The following is a 22,273-nucleotide window of genomic DNA, read 5'->3' on the forward strand; positions in this document are numbered from 1 at the left end:
CCTTGCATCTACTAGTGTGCCAAGATTCACAGCAACAACAGATTTTAATAGCAGGATATGCCTGTTAAGTCAGTACTTACACTTTACGAGAAAATGGACTTTATTGTGAAGAAAGCATGTATTAGCAATTGTATTGGCAGACGTTTTGCTACTGGTTATCAAAGCATGTATTTTTGTCAAAAACAGTACAGGTTATGACAGGCTATTAATAAGCCAATCGCAGTACAATGGTGGTAGGTCATATCAGCCGTGAATGTGAGTCCATATTTTAAATACACTAGAAAAATAGCTCTAGAATATTAGAATTTATAATATATTCCATTTGAAACAAATCAACTAATATTAGTGTAATCCCTCTCTGTTAACAAATCAGTAAATCATTCATTACACCATGAATTCATGCATTTCCTGCACTTTAGGAAAATACAAAGCACGTATTAAAAACTTACTTAGCATTATTCAGTTTGTCTTGGTAAGAAAGATCTTCTCTCTTGACCATTTCTGGACGAACTGCTTTTGGTGCAATGGCATCTATTAAATCTAGGACAGGTAAACTAGTGCTAATTGATTTGTCCTAAAAGAAAAGACTCAAAAGATTAGCATAAGAAATTTGCTTTGATTATTCCGTCTTCACAATGCAAAAAACCCTACAGCACATCTTACATACCTATTGAAAGATTGCAGCATGTCTTTTTACTTCATTGCGTGAAGGTTTTTCCTCCCCTTTATGAGGTCTAATGTTCTTTTCCACAATCAAAATAAGGTTCACACTCAGTGTTGAAACTACTATTACAGAAATGGTTTAAATTTATTTGATGAAAGAAACTCCCCCCCTTCCCTAAGGAAGGCAGGTAACTTAGAAAGAAGTCCAAGGACCAGACTTCAGGACAACAAAAAGGTATTTAAATTCCCCAACTACTTTTATTTTTCTCCTTTTCTTGTAACAGAACTATCTTCTGCAGTAGTTTATGGCTCACACTTTTTATAATTTTTCAACTCAGAGGGTATTCTGAGCTACTGCAAGCAGTCTGTGGTTTGTATTTAATACATGGACATGTGTTTTCTCCTATTCTTAAAACAGCAAGCGCTATCGCTGCTGTTATTTCTTCCCAACTGTTAGGGCAGATGAACAGCTGATGAGGTCAAGCCAACAGTCAGCACACAGTGCCCGTGAGGCTGGCTCTGTTCCTGCAGGGCTCAGCACATAAGCCATGTGACATGGCTGCCTTTGCCACCAGGCCAGAACTATAATTTCAAATTCAGTGAAGTCCCACAGAGCCACCACATTAATTATACATTTAAAAATAGTAATATAAATCTGCTTGAAGACATTGAATGCATGGAGTATCTCCCCAAGACTGTAAGCCAAAACCCACACCTTCGTCATTTTTATTGTTTGAACTAATGGCAATTCAATAGAACTTTGCTATCATAGTCCACAATAAATATCAGGGACCTCTGCTTTATCTGCTACACCATCTGCTTGCTGCAGTAACTCCAAAATACAGACATAAATTAAAATTGTGAAAGACAATATATATGTGAATATTGTAAAAAAATCACTAGGAAAAAAAGGTATACTGAATAATGTCACTTTACATCAGTATCTCCTTATCTTTATTGGTCTACCATCAGTGGAATTACCTTAAAAACACAACCTATCCCCCCGCAAAATCACAGGCATACCAAAAGCAAGATGTTGGGACAGATTATCTTCATACTTTCAACTTATTTATACCACAATTATTACAATTTATGTAGAAATAAGAGAAGCAGTAATCCCTTTTAAGAAGATGAAGATCTAAGTCACCTTCTAGAGTAAAAATGAAATATTTTTTCAAAAAAATTATTTGATATTACCTTTTGCTTAATGCTTAACTAATTCAATTTCATAACACAGTGAACTCTCAAATATTTAACTTGCTAGGTTCTTATGTTCCTGTTGTGAACCACAGACATAACTGTTTCAGCATATTCAATGAACCTGTATAAGAATGTTGTATTTGCATGCAAGTGCAATTATTAATCTACCATTTCTGAAGAATGAGATTCACACAGCATGACACACCTGACATGACTTCGTGTTTAACACTTTAAAAATGTGAAAGGAAAGCTCCTTTATCAATTTGTTCATATTTGCTGAATGGGAAAAGCTCCTGTTTTGTACAGGTCTGCTGCGCATCAGTAGTGCCAATGAAGACAAAAGATGTCGCTGGTTAACTGGGGCTCCCTCTCCTGGCTCTGCCACGCTGGAGTACATCCTTTTGACCAGCTGTTATTAAAAATGGCGATTTCCACACCAACAGCCCCCTGCCCCCCGAGTATTTCCAAAATTGTTCTTCGTGTTTGTAAAACTATGAGAGTGCCTATCTCCAAAAATTTGGAAGATATATGACATGCCATGCCCAAACTTTGGTAACTTCAGACAGAAGCCCCTTTGAAAGTTCAGCCTTTTTGTTGTTGTTGGGTTTCTTTTGTTTTAAATCTTACAGCAGAAATTATAATTTCTTTTTGTTTCTTATTAATAGACTTGTAAAATACTTTTGAAGAGTCACAGACTGTCAGAAATATTTCCTTATACAATTATGCTAGCTGATGGGAGAGCTACTGTTAAAGCCAGATTGTTAACAGATCAGGTTAAAAGTCCCAGATCTGATTGTATGTGGAAAGAAGAAAAGTAAATTAATTTGATTACCTTGAAACTTGTAATTGAAGTTTTCTTATTTGCTTTTGCAAGTGTCTGATTCACCCACTTAATAATAATTTCATCATTTACTTTTTCCCCTTCTCCGAGGTCTGATAGTACATTCAAAGTATACCTTTAATAAAGAAAATATAAGAGTCTGAGTTAAAGTGAGTGGCAGAACTCGACTCTGCTACCAGTACAAAGCTAAAAGCAAAAGTAAATTATTACTTCAGCACAGTGACAATGCCAAGTACTCATCCTCACAAGGTACTCTTACATTATAAACTATTTAGTACTTTAAATCACTTTTTTGGTTGTTGCAAGAATAACATCCCAAACCTCATAATATTCAGTTACATCTTCTTCATATATTTGTTTTACTCAGCACATCACAACTAATTTTACTTTATAAGCTTCAATAGCTCCCTACCATCCAAGTCACCTTGAAAACTGAGTCACAACAGTCTGAGAAACAAAAAGCATTGAGTGTTTTGGGGTAGGTGTAAGAAAGTTCACTTGTGGAAAATATTTGCAATAAAACACTCTTTATTGAAATTAATTTATAATATATTTTTTCCCTACTCAGTGCACTAGCAAGATTTTGATTTTATGACAGTTACATTACTATAGCTGTGATGGCCTAAAAATTTCTTCCCGTTTTAACTTTTACAGCATACGTCACCTCTTCCTATTTATCTTTCTTTTTTGATCTTACAAATATTTAAATGTCCTGGTTTCAGCTGCAGCAGAGTTAATTTTCTTCCTAGCAGCTGGCACAGCACTGTATTTTGGATTTAGTGTGAGAATAATGTTGATAACACATTCATGTTTTAGTTGTTGCTAAGTAGTTCTTATCCTAAGTTAAGGACTTCTCAGTTTCCATGCTCTGCCAGCAAGCAGGTGTACAAGAAGCTGGGAGGGAGCATAGCCAGGACAGCTGACCCAAACCAGCCAAAGTGATATTCCATACCATAGCATGTCATGCTCAGTATATAAACTGGGGGGAGTTGGCTGGGAGGTGCCGATCGCTGCTCGCGGACTGGCTGGGCATCAGTTAGCGAGTGGTGGGCAACTGCATTGTGCATCACTTGGTTTTTGGGGGGTTTATTTCCCACTTTTTTTTTAAATGTTCCTTTTTATTACAATAATTATTATTATATTTTATTTCAATTATTAAATTGTTCTTATCTCAACCCACGAGTTTTACTCCCCCCCCCAATTCTCCTCCCCATTCTAACAGGGTGGGGAGGGGTGAGGGAGCAGCTGTGTGGTGCTTAGTTGCCAGCTGGGATTAAACCACATTAAATTACTCTCTACTTAGAGAAAGATACATGGAATCAACATGAAATAAGTTGTGCTCTTTTTACTTGCTGCAGGATTTATAATTTTAATCACATCACTAATTTTAGTATATAATGTTTTAATTGTCTCTAAATGGATGTGTACACATACACACTATTGTGGTTTCAATCACTACACAGTATGTAAAACTACAAAACTAATGTATAAAAGTTTGTCTTGGAGAAGAGGGATATTTAGAGATGGGTCTGTAAAATACCTGTTGGGTGAACTGAACACTAGCTTTAATTTGCCTTGATATACAGAGACACACACATATACACATGTACACAGATACATATATATATATACACACATCTATCATATACTGTGCTTATCTTACCTTCTCATCAGCTGCCATACCAAAGCCAAAGTCAGAGTTGGATTACCCTCATTTAGATCATGTCCAGCAATACCAACCAGTGAGAATTTGGCTTTTGTCTTCCCGAGTTCTACTGCATAATTGCAATTCTCAATCTAAAAATAAAATTTGTGTGCAAATAATGAAAACACCTTAATATTTCTGTAATACAGACCTATAAACTATGTGTATTTTGAATTACTTAGGCTAGAAATCTTTCTTTAGCTGCAAATGTCACCATAGGTAGCAGTAAGCCATTCTACACTGTGATTAAAATAACACAGTTTTTACCATAAATGCAAGTATGCAAGATTCCAACGATTATCTTTTTTCACACTGGAGAAACCCAAGTTCACTTCCACTGAAGTCAACAAATTAATATATACTTACATGAAAACTGAATTTGGAAAATTATTGAAATGTGTTGTTCTTAAGCAGACAGTAGTTTTTTTTCCCTCTACAATTCTAGCTTAATAATGATCACACAACTAACTGAAAGCTTGGATTCTGCAAGTCTTGCACAAATTCTGGCAGCATATAAAACTGCTCTGTGAGGAAACACCTCACAGTATAAGAGCATCAGGCAACGACAGCAGTGTCAGGCCTGAAAGTTTTACTTATGTACCCTAATTAGACACTAAATTAATATTGCCAAAATTTGTCCATCATTTAGAAACTAAAGTGATATATGCTATAACTGCTATTTTTTCCTTGGGATAACACCTGGAAGATATTTTTTTCCCTTTTTGTTTTGCCAGGACTGTCTCAGTAGCACACAAATCTAGACAACCCAAATTACTACAAACAGCACAATGGGAGACAGTGAAACTGGATTGTATTACAGAGTATCCACCCACCTTTTTCATATTACCACCGAGTAATGGATAAGGAGGTTTGTTGACGTGGTTCCAGTCAACCGGCACACGAGTCATATCATACAATTGGAAGATTATTAAAGCATCAGAGAGGTCACTAAACCAGAGTAAAACAATGTTTGTAAGTATAAAAGCTCGTATTCACAATGAAAATGTTAAAATACTTGAGACTTCTTGAAGTGTAATTAAGATGCTGAAAAACAAATAAAAATGTGTCGTTCTGTGGAGAAACTGGACTATATCCTATTGCTTGAGTTCTGCAATTATTTACATTAAATTGTATGTTTAATTTCATTATTTCCACATATCTCAGTGAAGTAAGCACAGCCACTGGCTTCACCAACTTTAATTAAACAATTGCTTTCATAGGGTAGGTATAGATGAAACATCTAGCTAAAGAGTTTTCATTTATTGATCTAGTTTTAGTTTCCTTAGGACTTTCCAAAATGTTAAATACTCATGCTTTATCTGCACCTACAGATGCTAAAGAATAATCAAAACCAATATGCTCATCTTGTGAAAAAAGAGTATTAGAAAAAGTATTATCTTTCCATTATAAATTGCATTCCTGATAATCCTCTTCAGCTACTTCTTAAATGAAATTCTCCACGTTAAGCTATCTACAGATGGTATCACTTTACAGAGGTCAGAAAACAGAAACAATGAAACCTAACAGCAAGTATACATGCAAGCAGATGTTCCCAGTTGCTCCCTGCATCCCATCCTTTATTGATAGGATTTGAATTAACTGCTGGCACAATTTGAAAGTGATCAGAAGCAACTAAAAAGCATGCTAAAGCACCCTTTGTTTTGAGGGAATATCACACTGCATAGATTCCTACAGTCTACTCAGCAGACATCTATCCTCTCTTACAGTTTAGAATTACATTACTGTTTTAATAGGTTTGCAGTCATTTCATCTGTCACGAGAGAAAATAAAAATCTTGCATTATAAAACCTAATTAACTCAACTTCTTAGAAAATGTAAATCAAAGTACAAGTGAGTGACATGAGCACATGAAAACTTTTTAGGTTTTCTACTATTTCTAGATCATGAGTAGAACACCTGAGTCAGATACTGCTTAATGCTGTTCTACAGACCAGTTTTGAAGTTCCTATCACACTGTGTGGAAACCTGGAAATCACTGTTCCAGCAGAAATACAACTTCCCTTTCTTCATCCCTTCTTCCCCTATCGTCCAAGGGAAATGAAAGTATTGTTTAAAAAAAAAAAAAAAAAGCCTTACCTGTATAAGTGATTAACATACGGGTTTACACCCAGTGAATTCATCCAGTTTCTGAAAGTCCTTTCTTCATTACTTTCTCCTATGGTGACAAATATAATTCTATATAAATTATTGGAGAAAACACGTTAATAAGCAATGTTTAAATGACTCTCATGCCCTGCCCCCCTCCCCCCCCCAAAATGAGTTCATCCTTTCCCTAACAGTAGTCTCTACTGGCCAATAAGCCAAGGCAATCCTATCAAATTCAGAGTCCCTCAGTTCTGGGCACAAGGCCAGAGGCACTACTGGGAGTACTATTAGACTACATTTTTCTGTGTAAATAGAATTTGATAAAATATAGAAATAGACAGTTTGTTGGTCATATTTTAGATAATTACTGTATCATGGAGAAAATAGTGATGATTAATAATTTCCTAAAACCAAAATCAGTGGAAATTGCATTCAATAGTATCTTTGAATCTGTTTGAAATGGCATATTTTTATTACAAGTTAGTACTAACACACTTACTGCAATTGCATCAAACTCCAGAAATTACAGCTCCACTTCTCTCCACACAGAAGTTCCCAGTAGTCATTTGTGAAGGTCGTCCCCAAAGCAACAGATCTCACCTTTTTAGTTTTTAACACTGGAGACTTAGCAAGGCAGTATTGTATTGGTTAAATTTCTGAAGGTATTTATACTGCCAAGGGGGCTAGTTATTCTTGCACTTTTAACTAGCAATGCTGCTTATGAGAAATGCAGAAAATTCAGCAGGGGAAAAAAACCAACGCCTCCATTCACTGTCCTGACTTAGATTGCTTTTATCTATTGTAATCACGGGTTCCTAGACTAAGGCTCTTTCTCTATAAAGTTACAGTTTGCAGTAATAACATTGATTTTCTACATACAACATTACCTAAATTTTAACAATGTATCTGTGGCCAATTGCATGTGAATCAGTGCTGCATGAGCTGTTTTCTCTTACATCAAAGAAGAGCATTTAAGAACATATTTAGCCTGAATATGTGAGCTTGGAATAACCTCATTGCTTTGTTCCCCTGGGTTGATAATCCACAGTTAAGAAAACAGAAAAGACATTAAGGAGGGAGAAAACCTCCCCAAACAACAAAAGAACAGATTTCCCAGGACTGAAACACATAAAAATCTAAGATTTTTCCTTGCTTTTTTCATTTGTTCCTTAGAGCCTAATGGTACTGAGTTTGTCTAGTGAAGTTTATGTAGCATGAAAACTGTCTCATTTAGTACTGCAGTTCTATGTTGACTACAGAACAATGAATGTTTTTGCAAAATGAAGCTACTGTATAAACATGTATTTCTCATTAGAATAGAAAGAAAACCTCTTAAATATTATTTTTCCATGAAATAGACCTATGTCATAACATCGATTTTTAGACAGAGGTTACAATTTTAATCTAGGTCTCTTCCCCTCTTATACAAAAAGTTCTGGACTTCAGTATATTTATAAAAAAATTAAAGTCAGAAATTTCAGCTGTAACTGACATTTTCCAACAGAATAAATTTCATTTAAAAAGTTTCAGCCAGCTTACCAGTTACTTTTCTTTCCAATTATTATGAAAAAGATGACACTCATCCTATTGATATATTGTCTTTCTAAATTGAGGTCTTTCATATACAATTCAAACTAGTATTTGTTTGAAAGATTTACTTGTAAAAATTACCAAACAGTCACTGATGAATACATGCTGAAACAAAGAAAAATACTATTCTGCAAGGTCTTCAGGCAGTCAGCTTTGTTTCACATATTTCTTTCCACAACAGAATTCAAAAGACAACAAAGACTCACATTTTATGACAAAGTTATTAAAAATATCAGTGGTTTTCCATAAAAAAGATACAATCAAAATACAAGCATGATATATAATTTAAGTTTATAAACTTAAGAAGTTACAGTATTTTGAAGCAAGTCCCTTTTGATTTTTTTCTTTTTTGAAGCTGTTAGGCTTACTGAGCTTGGAGTTGGTTTGCAATGCCTATAATACTGACGGCAAAGTGCTTTTAGGAACACTTGTCCATTCCAAACACAGTAACAAGATTATTTAATGAACTCTTACTAAACAAACTGTAGCTACAAAAACAGATACTCAGCAACTGCACTCAGACCAAGAATTTTAAAATGCATGCTTAACAGTGTCGAAAGAATCCAAAGTAGCCAAGCAGGAGCAAGAACATGCAAGTTGAGCAGCACCCTTTTGGATAGCAGGAATCCAGGAACTAAATGCAGTATAATATATTTAATATGCCACTCTAAACAAATCCCTTTATCATGCAACACATAAGCGTTCGTAAGTTTTCCAGATGGCTGAGAGCTGACCAATTTTTTCTCTCTACTCTTTTATTCAAAATATACCTTGTGATCCTAATCAGGAGCATATCTTCTGCTGAGTGGTGCAGCAGATTGCCAAAATCATTGGAAAACTGCAGAAAGGGGGCAGAGCTACACAAAAGAGAGAGGAGCAAATTTGGTAGTATCCTTTATATTTATTGCCATCTCTTTTTTTGAGATATTATACTATGGAACTGAGTGGGGAGTAGCCATAGGGATGGGGTCAAGAATCCAAAGGGCTCCAGATACCTACGAACCCCTCTGAAAGGCAACAGAGCTCAAGATGCAATTTGCACCCCAAGTTCAGCTGGCCTGAGTGGAAGTAGTTAACCCTCTCATGGTAACAGCCTTGAAGGCTGCCAGCAGCAGAGGACATCTACACTGGAGGAAACATGGGTGGACAGAAGTCCTTCCTCTTCCTCCCCCCAGAACTCGGCTTTCTGTGTGACTTAGACTCCAAACTTTGCTGCCTTCCCCACAAGTGAGAAGGTTCCTCAGAGCAACAGCAACACTCAGTTAAAGGTCATGCACTGACTGAGGTCAGGACTCCCCTCCATCCCCACACAATACCAAATGTTCATTTTGTTATGTCAGTATACATGAGGGATATGCTCTCTGTATACAAGTGCACATCACCAGAGTTGTTATCAGAGCAGGTGCCATTTTATGCACAGTGTTCATTGTCTTAAGCCAAAGAGAACAGCCACATCATACTCTTTGGGTGGAACAGTCACTGAAAAGATGGTATTTATGAATGAAAATGAAGACTTTCAGAAAGCTCTACTCACCCACACATACCTAGAACTTTACATCTTGGTTCATGGAAAGCCCCTATTGGTTAAACCCACAGAAAGAACTATATGGCATTTGACTTACTGCAAGTCCTACCCTCATTTTATATGCATCATGTTAGACCTGTAGGGGTTTTGGTTTTTTGGTTTGTTTTTTTTTTTTTTTCCTCTCCTTTCTCATTTACTTATGACGGCATATTAAAGCAACAGAAAAATACAAGAACAATGCAAAAATCAACCAGAAAAGGACAGAGGTGATTAAAACACTAGGGAAAAAAAAAAAAAAAAAAAGAAGAAGAAAAATTGCAGTATAAACACTTTTATGGAGTACAGAAAAGTACTAAATACAGTACCTACATTAGGAGGGGTCAAATCTGCATTTCATGAAGCAAAATAGGAAAGCATTATAAATTATGAGTCAGATTTCAACAGACAATCTATGATGAAACTATAAAGAAATGAATGTCTTATATTTTATATCACTACCTTGAGAAAACATCAGTAAAAGCACAGGATTTTATAGAAAAAATAAAACAAATTAACAGAAAAACCCATTAACAACATCGTCTTTGGCTGAAATTACCATTTTGATGGTTTAGATCTACATGTCACCACAGGAGTTATTATTTGGGGGCAAAGGAGAGTTGTCTACTTGCCTTTGAACAGATAACATTGGCATGATTCTCCATCTCTAAAATATATACTATAAACAGTACGTTAAATTTGGCCGGTATTTATCATTACAAAATTGTAATCTAGCATTCAGGTGATTGTAACTTTTTACAAACTGTTGTAGCTGAGACTTTGATCTCATGTAAATATTTTACAAAAGTTCAGAAAGTAATTCAGCTGGTTTTTGCCATGCCAATGAAAACTCTTCTAAATTTGACCAAGTTTTCAGTATTTCAAGTCACACCTGCAACTTTATGTTCCAAACAGAGAAGCTGAACTGAACATATTCCACCTCCACACAGCTCCTGTATATATTTCCAAGAGCATACATTTCTAACAGAATTGCAGCAGAGGAAGAGCAGGCCTTTCCTTCAATCATTTGTCCTGGACAGCAGGGACTGCAGTGACTAGGGATATCACAGCTAAAAAGGGAAGACTACCTCCTGTGCTCTGATACCTCTACCACAGCTGGCACCCAGCTGAAACTAGAAGAGCAGGAAGCCTGAAACAGGAGTGGTCTGAGGGATACAAGATTTGTGACATAGGGATGCAGCAGAGCAGACAAATTATGAAAAAAAAGAGGAGCAAAGGAAGATGGACTCACCTAGATGGAAAGGAAATCTGATAGGAACAGTAAGAGGAAGGCAGGAGTAGGCAGTGCAGAGGAATGCGTGAACATTGCTGATGATTCTCCCCAGCGCGGCACCCCTGATTCTCACCATTCCTTTGAGATCAGTGAACAACTGTGAAATACACTGGCAGGAGCCATTTCATTATCCTAGATTAGCTGGTCCACAGAAAGGGTAACAGCCAAAGATTGCTACCAATTATCCCTTTATCTCTAGCATTAGGGATCTGAACTGTACAGTTAAAGTCCAAACCTGCTGATATACTAGGATCTATATAGGTTGCTGATGTAATAGATTAATATAGGTTGCTGATACAGAAGCCTTTTTGTTTGTTCGTTTCCTGTTTTAAAAGCCAACAAACTCATACACATACAGACACATATATATAAACACAATATGTGAGAAGTACTTTAAAAGACTATTACAGTTGCATAGTATAGCACTGCAAATTAGGGAAAGCTAGAATTTGTGCATCAAATATAAATATTTATATAAATATAAACAGTAAGGAAAGAAGCACAGGAAACTGGAAAGGGAGTAAGAGGACAGTTTTTGCTCCTGCAAATGAATGATAGAATGTTATTCAGGAATATCCTTTGGTCAGGCTAACACAAGTGAACAATATTCACAGTAACAGGGACTTCTACTAAGGTTTATATTGAAAGCTAGTGAGAAAGCTCTATACACTGGTGTTAACACAGGGACCACCACACAGGGATCCTATATCACAACCTAGAAGGAATACTTAAATAGAAATCACTAATATTCTTGTCTCCTGTATGCTTAGTAAGTTGAGTACCTTCTAATAAATTGAGATCATAAGATGAATTGTCAGGCTTGTGTAGGGCTGGATATGTGTTAAAGAGATTTGCAACAAAAGCCAAATTGAGTTTAGGGTTGCCTGCAACCACATCAGCTGGAGTTACAAACTGTCTGCAGCCCAATTTATCTGCCTGTTGAAGCATGTACTCAGCCCTCCTCAAGTCATTTTTATCCTAAAAGAAAAAAAAAAAAAAATTTGTAATGAATACTAGCATGTTTCCATTCTTTACTGAATCTGCAGTTTGGCAAATCTTTAAATGACCCATGTCAGTTCCGCCCTCATTCCCCCAATGCCTGAGCTAGCTCTTAACAGCCCATAACAATTCCTTCTTCCTATCTTCCTTCCACTTTCTCTGTCCTTCACTTCTGTGGCTGCCTGCACAACATTCCTCATGAATCACAGCAACAGCAGTAGCAGCCAGAGGTGTAGTGGTTATATTTCCATTTCCAGGCTGTTGATTCCCACACTGCATATTCTGCTATATGTGCCAAAGATTCACCACCATTGCTTTAAACTGATATTCTCAAGCAGAGTAATTACAGATGATGCCCAAAACCCTCAGCAAGAGTCTGAATGCTTCAGAATGTGATAATCCACTACCTTGCTTTCCTTTTAATATCTTTGCCTCTGAATCATTTTAAATTGGTAACCTATGTGTTATTTTTTTAATTTGTCTTTATTATTAATCTACATAGAAAAACATCAGTGTTCAAAACCATGAAGCATATACTTTTTGCCTCTAATCTTCACAATGCTAAGAGTTACTATTTATAGGGAAATGAGTTAGTAATTGAATTACTGTTAGAATTGAGTAAGAGTCAGTAATTTAGCATTGGTACACTCAACCAGAAACTTGCTCTAGAACAAAAGTTGTTACATGTTACTGATACTGCTTTATAACCCATTACAGAACATGATTATATGAACTGTAGCAAATTACATGGAAAAAATTAATTACTATCCTGTTTCACTGCCCCAAAAAACTCCAAAATAAAAGCAAACAAACAAAATGGAGCTCTCCTCATGAAGCAGTTTGAGAGGACTAAAGCTTGTAAGCAAACATAATTTTGCATGTGGGTTTTCATTACTATAAGGTATGACGAGATTCTACTTAAGATTCTGATTGATGCATAGATATCTGTATCTCAGACACACAGTTCAATTTTGTATCAAATGCATTCTCAGAATAATCCTTCCAACAAGCATTATGTAGCAGCTTAGAGAAAAGTGTTTTCACATCTATCTAGGCTGGTTTTAGACCCTCTATCCCTTTACAACTTAAACCTTGATGGATGCCACACATTCCTTTCCTACTGGTTACTGGAAGAGCTCACATGTCATTTCTGAATGCTCTTTAGTTTGAGGAAGGATCACAAGGTTTGTGAAGTCTACTCTTTTTCCTTGTCTGAATTCCAGAAGAGCAGAACTGAGCAGGATGTTGTAATATTCATGTTGGAGGACCCAACTGAAAATAAAAACCAGTTAGACACTACTCCAAGTAAAACATAGCTCCAAATTTTACGCTGCAGGATGCATTATCCTGTTTCAGCAGTGCCCTGGAACTTTACTCAAGTTTTTACCCATTTAAAGCTTTTGTGACATAGAAGAATCTGAGCTTTTGTATGCTTTACAAAGCAAAAGAGGATTCTGGGACAGCCCTGTAACCAGGATGTTGCATGCATACATACATAGAGGTCTCCGATAATTCCAGTCTATTTTTACATTTCTGGATACTTACATGAAATCCTGAAAAGTCAATTTTAATGTGCAATTCATCAAGGTCATCTCCTTTGGGTGCAATCTGATTTAACAGATGGTAGTATGCTCTTGAATCCTAAAACAAGCAGTGTAATATTTAAAAAAAAAAAGAGCAAGTATGTAGCCTTTCATAGCCATTTACTGCTCTTACAGTCCCATTCAAAAGCCATAGAAGTGAAAAATATGGCACCCTAGTTTCAGTGAATATGGATGAGGTCATGCAGCCATTTTACTACACTATTTCATATAGAACTTGCTTAGCCAGATGACAGAGAAAAGGAATGTCTGCTAATTATTCTGGACAACGTTGGTTAAATTTATTCTGCTGGATATGAACTAGACAGTTGCAATTAAGATATTTAAGGCAAATGTATATAGGCTATCCACCCCCCCCCACCCCCCCAGTATGGATCTTCTTTTCAGTGCTGGTATTTTATTCCTTCACTGTCCTTTTCAAATCGACTGTTTTATATTATCTTGTCTTTCTTAACTGATGAGGTAAATGGAATTAAAAATGGAGAGCTAAAGTGGCTCTTTTAGGCTGAATCTATAGCAACAAAAGAAATTATATTTATTTGATGCAGTTTTCAGTATGCTTCTGTTTTTTTTTCCCCGCTAAGAAACTAGGAAAATAAAACAAAAATCTGCTGGTTTTAGAAGTATTTAATACTTCTCCTAAATAGCATGTAATATTTTTACCATAGTAGCAATTTTTCATATAAAAAGGTTTGTTAAAGGTTTAGTTAAAGGTTTGCTTTAACAATAGCCTTCTTGGTGGCATTTGAAAAGATATAACTAGCAATTAATAACATGGTTTTCTTCAATAAAGAGGACTTATCACCTTAGGGAATCTTCCTCCTTTGCTATTAGTTTTAGAAAGTTGGGTTTTTCTCTCTTCAGCTGGACTTACTACAGTACTCTGCATACCTTATGCAGAATGACTGAAGAAGAGAGAAGAATTATGCAGATCTGCCATCTGCCCCAAGGAAACATTATGCCTTTCAGTCCCCTTGTGTCAGTAAATTGGCACACCAGCAGAGCACAATGACTGAGGGGGGCTGCTCTCTCTTTGGATTAAGAATCAGTAGCTACTCCAGACTGCCCTCTGAATGACCGTTCTTTCCTCAAGAGGTTTCCTACTCTTCTGTAGAATGCTAGGTATGAAGGGCAATCATCATTAGCAAATATGCACCAGGAGGAGATTTAAAGCCATACACTTCTTTAAAACAACAAAAGAAAGAAAAGATGGGTTTCTGCAGACCCAGGAGCAGGGAATGATGGACAGGAAAAAGGTAACTAATAAGGTAGTGCAAATTGTCCTAAATAACTCTAATAACAGTCTTAGAACATAGAACTTCCCTGAATATGAGCTTGTTGGAAATGTTCGCTTTGCACTGTGATGGGATAATATATGGTATGAGCAACTGCACAGGATATAAGAGATCAAAATAATGCTCTTTCAGTGTTGAAAAACGCAGGATGAACCTATAGCTAGAAAAAGCAGATGACTACTATTTTTCTTAATACTTCTGATCTGACTCATTTGTTCCTATGCATAGTGTGTTTCAATACCATTATACTCAATTATCAGAGTGATAACTACATACCTTAATGTCTTGGCTAAAGTTACTGATTTTCTGCCACCCTGCATTGGCCAGATGGTAGTTCACCCAGCGTAGCAAGAGCTCTTCTGGGGAAAGCTTCATTAACTGATCTAGTTCTTCCCCTTCATTTAGCAAGGCGATAAGAGCTAAAAGCAAGTTTGAAAGAAAGCTGAAATTATTGCTATTGTGGTCTCAGTTAATTCCAAGTTGCCAACATTGCTATACCTGCCATTACTCTTACCTTCGTTTCTGGAGATCTCAATATCAGCAAAAAGACCAACTTTAATGATCTGCCACAAGAGTCCCAATACCAAGTGTGGTTTTCCTTCTTGCAAATCTTGTGATCCAATATTGACAACCGTACAGCCAATAGCAGATGCTGAGTTCAGAGCCAGGTTTAGGTTTTCCTATTTGGAATATCATTAACAAATTTATGAGGTTGTAATTCTTAGTAAATTTGTTCATATTAAATTTTGTAAATTTCAGAAGTTATAAGAAATAATGCATTAGTTCAATGGTTCCCAGTGGAAAACTGCACTCTGTGGAGATTATCAAAATTTAATAGAAAACATTATTGACAGTGTTTAATATGGACCCACCAAAAAATTGTGGACCACCTTCTGCAGGTTGGATCACTGAGGAATACTGTAATCAAAATACTTTTTTGTAATTCATAAGTATCACATACACAAATTAAACAATATTGCTCAAAATATCAGGGGCTTGATCCTGTGGAAAAATGTGCTCATATGGAATTCTGCCCTGTGCAGGAGGCTACTGACATCACTGTCATTCCATCTTAGATGTTATACAGGCTGACACATTTATTCAAGCAACTGTTAGACTGTAATTGAAGAGACAGCATAAGAAAATCATGGCAATTCAACATCCTCATATTGGAAGTAAAGCTAGTGATTGTCACAGATGAAACATTCCAAGAAAAAACACCTGGCAGCTCTCGTAAATATTACTCTCTATTTTCTTTAAATATCTACAAACACACATAGTATCATTTTTGCTGACACATCTTCTTTAAATAAGTAGAGATTACAAAACCCACTTGGACGATTTAGAACATGGTATGTTTTAACTTCTCATATTTTAATGTCACAGCCTGAAATGAAAAGTCTGCCAATTAACTGAGGGTTTTAATCAGGTTTTTTTTTTTCCTCATTAGGATGGTAACTTATGATCTACTTCCCTCTTCCAGACCTGTTTTCATATACTCAAACCAAGGTCTTAAAAACTGTTTCTCAAATATTTTCATGACTTCATACACAATAAAAAAAACAGAGCTTCTCATCATCTGTCCAAGCTGCTCTCCACTACTGAAAATGCATCGTCCTACCATACAGTATACAGCCATGCAGATACCTTCTGCATTGCTAAAATACGACCTGACCATCCACTCAGAAGTCTAAAATTATTTTCTTCAGATACTTAGTAAAGCAAAACAGTAATAGCAAATAGGGAAAGAACTACAGAAAGCAGGAAAAATACAAGTTTTCCTGTAAATCATCTAAGAAACAGGAGAATTCAGCAGAGTTTATTAGAAAATACAGTTTCATGGTTTGACATTTTTTAATACATAGGACTTTTTTTTTTTTCCCTCCACCAGAAGAACTGTCATTAAAACAAAGCTATGGAAACATATTTTACTTTTTCATTTATGGCAAGTTCCTATCTGTGCAGTACTTACAGAAATAGTGAAAGGAGTGAGTTTCTTCTTATTAATAGCCCTTTCATCAATTGTATCTGGTTGTGAAAAGTTGATCATTTTGCTAAGGAAGGAAAGTCAGAGTTTATTCAAACTTTCATTTCTCAGAAAATATATTATTTGATTATAAACTCCTAACACTTTAAACTAGCTGTAAATATTTCTGACAAGGTTTAAAAAAAAAAAAAAAAAAAAAAAAAAAAGACCACCTCATCCTCTAAATCTCCTCTCCCTGTTAAATAATTGCACTTTCATCCAGAAACCCCCAGATAATATGTAATTATAACTTGGGCAATTGGGTTTTATACTTAAGTAACACAGCATGTTTGTGCTGTCAGAAAAAGTTATTGAGAAGATTAAAACTGTAAACTAAAGTCAGTTAAATAGTCTCTAGTGAAAATCTTTGTAATATAAACAATATTATTTATGTACTGCATTTCTATAGTATCTTGCATCTGCAAGGATCTCAAAGACTAATTCACATCAATACTAATATGCTAATCCCTTGTTACCATGGTGTATGAATAAGTACTATTAGTCTACTTTAACTAACTAGAAAGTTACAGCACACTAAAGGTAAGGGACCTACTATATGCTCTCTTATCAGATTTAATTCAGATTTCTGTTCCTCCCATCCTATGATTTAGCAACTACGTTTAGTAACTTTTAAAAATATTTGAAATAGCAAAGTTTTCTCATTATTCCAGCTAATGAATATATAAACTACGTAATTATCTCCTTTATAAACAACCTGCATATATCTGACATGCATAATTATGGGTCTGAAGTGGAAACCCACTTCATAATATATGCACAGTCACATAAAAAATTTGCTAAAAATAACATTTCTAGAGGCAAACAGATTTTCCCCATCTTACACATTGGCTGAAATATTTAAGAATGGAGTCTTGAAGTTAAAGCCTGTCAGAAGTTTTCCAGTTCATGTCACTGTGATTAGCATTTAACCTTTGAGATTAATTTCTTTTTTTTCCTCACAGCCCTGGACTCACCAAAGAAGGATGCCATCTGCAAGGGATTTAAAAAGGCTGGCATCTGATGGGTTCATAGGTAGGAGGTGCTTACAGTCTGAGTCATCTTGTAGAGCTTTATTTATCCAATTAACAAAAGCAACTTTTTCTTCCTCTGAAAAGAACAGCAGCATTAAAATAATCTACTATCACTTCCATGAACACATATTACTAAACATCAGAGTTGGGTCAAAGAGGTTCATCTGCAACAAAGCCCCTTAGTTTCACAGGGGCCAGTTATGGAAAGAATCAGACCAGTGGCAAAGAACACAAAAAATGTCAAGTACAGATTGATCTTTCTCCTACTGCACCCTCTGAACATCTGATGATTTTCTGAAGGACAACATAAAAATCATAGTGACATAATGAGGAAGGTATCATCATGACTGACTTCGAATTCAGTTTCTCAGCAATTACAACGAAAAGAGGGAAATTTGTTATCTGAAGCATGCAACGTCTCAATTGATACACCCTTGGTTTAAAATGAAGCATTTCATTCTGCCTTCTACCAGAACTTCAGAGACTGGCAGTATTTTTGAGACTATCACCTGGATTACTGTGCTGTATTTAGCTTTGAGAAACTTAAAAAGTTTAGTAGGTCAGATTTAAATTCTCTTTCATATTTAGTGCAGAATTTAATGTATCTAAGAATGCTTATTGGGAAAACAGACAATCAAGTATCAGTATCCAAACTCCCAGACAGTATAGGTGGTATTCACCTCCCTTACCTCAAGAAGCATACAAGACGGGTACCTACATGTGACTCATTACGCTTCTTTCATTGTCAGTGGGAAGAAACATGAAATTCTAGTGCACACTTCATGTCAAACTAGATGGCTGGTGAGGCCAGGTTAGATGAATTGCACTCTAGCCAGGTCAGTTTCTCTCACCAAAAATGAAAGGGAGTCTAAACAATTAGCTCTGATTGTGACCGCCCTACAGGCATCCTTTGAGATATATTCTATCTCCTGCTTTTGAGATATACCAAGTGCAGCTGGTGCTATAAGGAGAATACCGAGAGAGAGGGTATCACCACCTTTAGCTAACTGAAGTGAATCTTCCTCATACATCCAATCTTAACACACTTCTGGAACCACAGCAAATCCCAGACTCGAGTCAATCAAAAAAGTTGCAATATTGCTTATTGCAATATGATCCTGGAAGGTGGTTAACATTCTGACCAGGAGCTGCAATGCAATTAGGCACAATTACCAACTTAAATGACATGCAGCAGGGGGAGGTAGAAGGAAACAGAGATCAAATATTAAATGCAACTTCTGAAGTATGAGATAAGCTACGCAAAAATAATATGGGAGTGAACAATTCTGTAATGGCACAGAGACAGCTGAGGAGGCCCTTCCATCCAGAAAGGATATGTGGTTTGTTTTGGGTTTGGTTGGGTTTTTTTTCATTTTGGTCAACACTGTGGAAATGAAAACAGGGATTCATTTTTATCTGAATATAGGAATAAGAGTAGATTAGCATGTAATGAAGTCAAAAACTTTACTAGCATTAGTAGAAGTATGCTGAAGGGGCCATTTATTTCCCCTCACATGTGCTGTCAGTGCTTATTTTCATTTTTTGCTCTTGCGAAGATGCCTAACTTACCTCTGAGTGCAGCATGAAACTAGAAACCACCAAACAGCCCACATTTTAATAAACTACCACCCACACTTATCTTGTCTATTTCCACATGCTTTTTCTGTGTTAATTTGCATTCAACAGCAACATTTTCCAGTTGTTTTTTTCTCAGTCTGTAGTACAAATTTAAAGAGTCTTCCTCCATGCAAAATTTGGTCATGTTTATTTCTTACCTGAATAAGAGTGCTGTGTCCCCTCACTAGATATTGCTGATGTTCCTCCAATTGCTGTAATACCTTGCTTTTTGTTTATTGATTTTCGGAATGATTTGCTAACATCTTTACTTTTCAATTCCTGAATTATCTGGAATTAAAAAAAATAGAGAGCATTTTGTGATTGATCATACCTTCAAATAACTAAGTGTTAACTCATGTAAGTGCTCTAGAGTCAGTAGTTAACCTGACTGCCTTTCTTTGGTATTTACATTGACTTCTGTTCTGAAAAAAAATTACTGTATGGGCAAAACCAGTTTAAAACCCTTCATGAAACTTGCATACTGGATATCTAATTTAGTATTTCTCAGTGAGTACCTCAAGTGCTACCTTTATTAAGCTGTGCTTTCTAAAAAAGTAGACCTTCAACAGTCTACACAATTTTTCCACTGACATTTTTGTAAACCAAAGAAAACAACTAAAGATACACATTTTCAATGACTATAGCATATTTCTTCCACTTATTTCATCACATGCTTTACAGTAAAAAGTTACTACATGACAGTTACAAATGCCCTTAAGCAAGCTGATACCATTTTCCACCTGCAATGTAAACCACATTGGATATACTGGTATCTCCTAGATTTGTCCAAATGCTGCAGAGGTCTCAAAACTGACAATGAAGTATAAGTAACACATACAGTTCAATACCTGGATGCAAATAGTTGCATCTCACCTATGAAACATTGGAAATTAGAATCTTGGAAAGAAAGATCAATAACTAGTTCAACAAGCAACTGGCTGCAATTAGCAGCAGTACTCTAAATTCCAAGCAAAAACTAATCATCCCCAAACACACACACACACCAACACCCTGAAAAGTTTTTCTTTCTCTTAAATAAACCACACTAGCAAGTGATCCATATTAAAAAAGTCTAAACCTTTCAAATTTGCTCACTAAAAGTGAAAAACCGTACCCCACTGCCAGTAAAAAATAGCCTTTAGTATAGAGATTAAGCACAGTAGCACAAGCATTAGCTTATCACTAAGAGAATTCAGAGGCTGGTATCTAATTAGCTACTCTTTTGTCAGGGCAAGGACTTACCCAACAGTTACTAAAATATGCACTCCATCCCCTCATCTCTGAGGAAGTAGAAAGTAGGACTGACTGCAGCTACTGTGCTCTCACATGCTGCCCAAATTAAATGAGAGTGTGAAATATAAAGACTGATAAATAATTATATAGGATATTGTAAATTGTCACAGAAAACTTTCCCATTCTCAAAATATTAGTTATTTGTATCAAAATTGTACTTAGTTGTACCACTTAATTCAGTTTTCTATCCTAGTTCTCAACAGATATCAGACAGTGGAGAAACATCCAAAGGGAACATCTTACAGAGACAAATTCTTCAAAGTTGATTCTCCCATCCTTGTTGCTATCTGTCACTGCAATGATTTTTTCTACAATCTCCCGGACTTTGTAACCAGGCAAGGGCAGACTTGCTTCTTTAAACAGGTCTTGAAGCTCATAATCACTGACATACCCGCTGTTGTCAATATCTGTAAAATGAAAGCACAAGTTGTTTTTATACTTATGTAAAGACCTAAGTATAGTAACTGTTAAGAATAAATAAAGTGTGAGAAATACAGTTCTAGGAGACAAGTATTTCTTCTTCTGACATAGATAAGTAAGCATGAAAGAATACTTGTGGATTAGAGGCACAACTGGCTAGGAGTTGTGCCATCTTGTTACATATTTTCTCAGGAGCTATCTTATAATCCCAAAGCACAGCTATAACAAGATGGCAAATTTGTAAATAGCAAAGTTTAAGCTTTTTTTTTTTAAGACTCCCAACAAAATTCTCTATAAACCTTCAAGTGAAAGGGATATCAATTATTATATTCTTACTGTCAATACTATACCATTTGCAATGAGTAAACTCAAATCTGATGCAAGTTGTTATTAGAAGAACACACTTACACAAGAAAAACTACTTACACAAGAACGCTGCCTGACTGCATTTTGTTTCTTATCCTAGTATCTGATAGACACTTTGTGTTCTTCAAAACTTTTGATGTGGTTAGGCTTACGTGTGAAGAATAAATCTGGGATGATCTGTATCTGTTTATGAAAGGTGACCTTCCTTAATCTATTAACTAGCTCTGTTGGGAGCAATTTGTATTGCCACCTTCACCTACATTTGGCTTCCAAGACCACATGTCAGGAACGTCCACACACAGCAAAATATCAGAATACTTTTTTGAACAAGAGGTATGGTATAGCTCCACAACTGTGGAAAGAAATGAATGGCTGTATCACATAAAAAATAAATTAAGAAAAATTCAGTGTAATTTGTGTTATTCATGATGAATAACGCAGGAGCACAGAAGAAATCATAAAAATACCCTTTGTACTTCCACCTTAGGCCAATCTGTGTGCAGAAGGCTGTCTTGAATTCTTGTCTTAGTATAATAAAGCATCGTTTTACAAACCTGTAATATGTTTTTATCCAGTGCAATGCACAAATGAAACACATTAACTGTTCCTATTTTTTTTATATTTATGCATATTTCCATATATATGTATACACATACCTATACGAG

The 22,273-nt window shown here is 35.9% G+C and overlaps 1 protein-coding gene across 8 annotated transcripts in view; it reads right to left on the minus strand.

The window, feature by feature from the left end:
* PLS1 (plastin 1) overlaps positions 1-22,273 on the minus strand; it is a 50,518-nt gene that overhangs the window by 1,269 nt on the left and 26,976 nt on the right. For 7 of the 8 annotated variants that reach the window (XM_030029292.2, XM_030029290.1, XM_030029295.2 and 4 more), the window contains 14 exons: positions 21,066-21,229; positions 19,688-19,817; positions 17,856-17,988; positions 16,828-16,909; positions 15,370-15,535; positions 15,132-15,274; positions 13,505-13,600; positions 11,743-11,938; positions 9,996-10,016; positions 6,507-6,585; positions 5,243-5,357; positions 4,368-4,501; positions 2,696-2,819; positions 450-574 (listed from right to left, as the gene is read on the minus strand). In XM_030029292.2, coding sequence (XP_029885152.1) covers positions 450-574; positions 2,696-2,819; positions 4,368-4,501; positions 5,243-5,357; positions 6,507-6,585; positions 9,996-10,016; positions 11,743-11,938; positions 13,505-13,600; positions 15,132-15,274; positions 15,370-15,535; positions 16,828-16,909; positions 17,856-17,988; positions 19,688-19,817; positions 21,066-21,229 — 1,708 coding nt within the window. The remainder of the gene's footprint in view (positions 1-449; positions 575-2,695; positions 2,820-4,367; positions 4,502-5,242; positions 5,358-6,506; positions 6,586-9,995; positions 10,017-11,742; positions 11,939-13,504; positions 13,601-15,131; positions 15,275-15,369; positions 15,536-16,827; positions 16,910-17,855; positions 17,989-19,687; positions 19,818-21,065; positions 21,230-22,273) is intronic. The other variant, XM_030029296.2, reaches the window with a different exon arrangement.

The sequence above is a fragment of the Aquila chrysaetos genome, chromosome 10 (assembly GCF_900496995.4).
Source record: "Aquila chrysaetos chrysaetos chromosome 10, bAquChr1.4, whole genome shotgun sequence".
Classification (NCBI taxonomy): Eukaryota; Metazoa; Chordata; class Aves; order Accipitriformes; family Accipitridae; genus Aquila; species Aquila chrysaetos.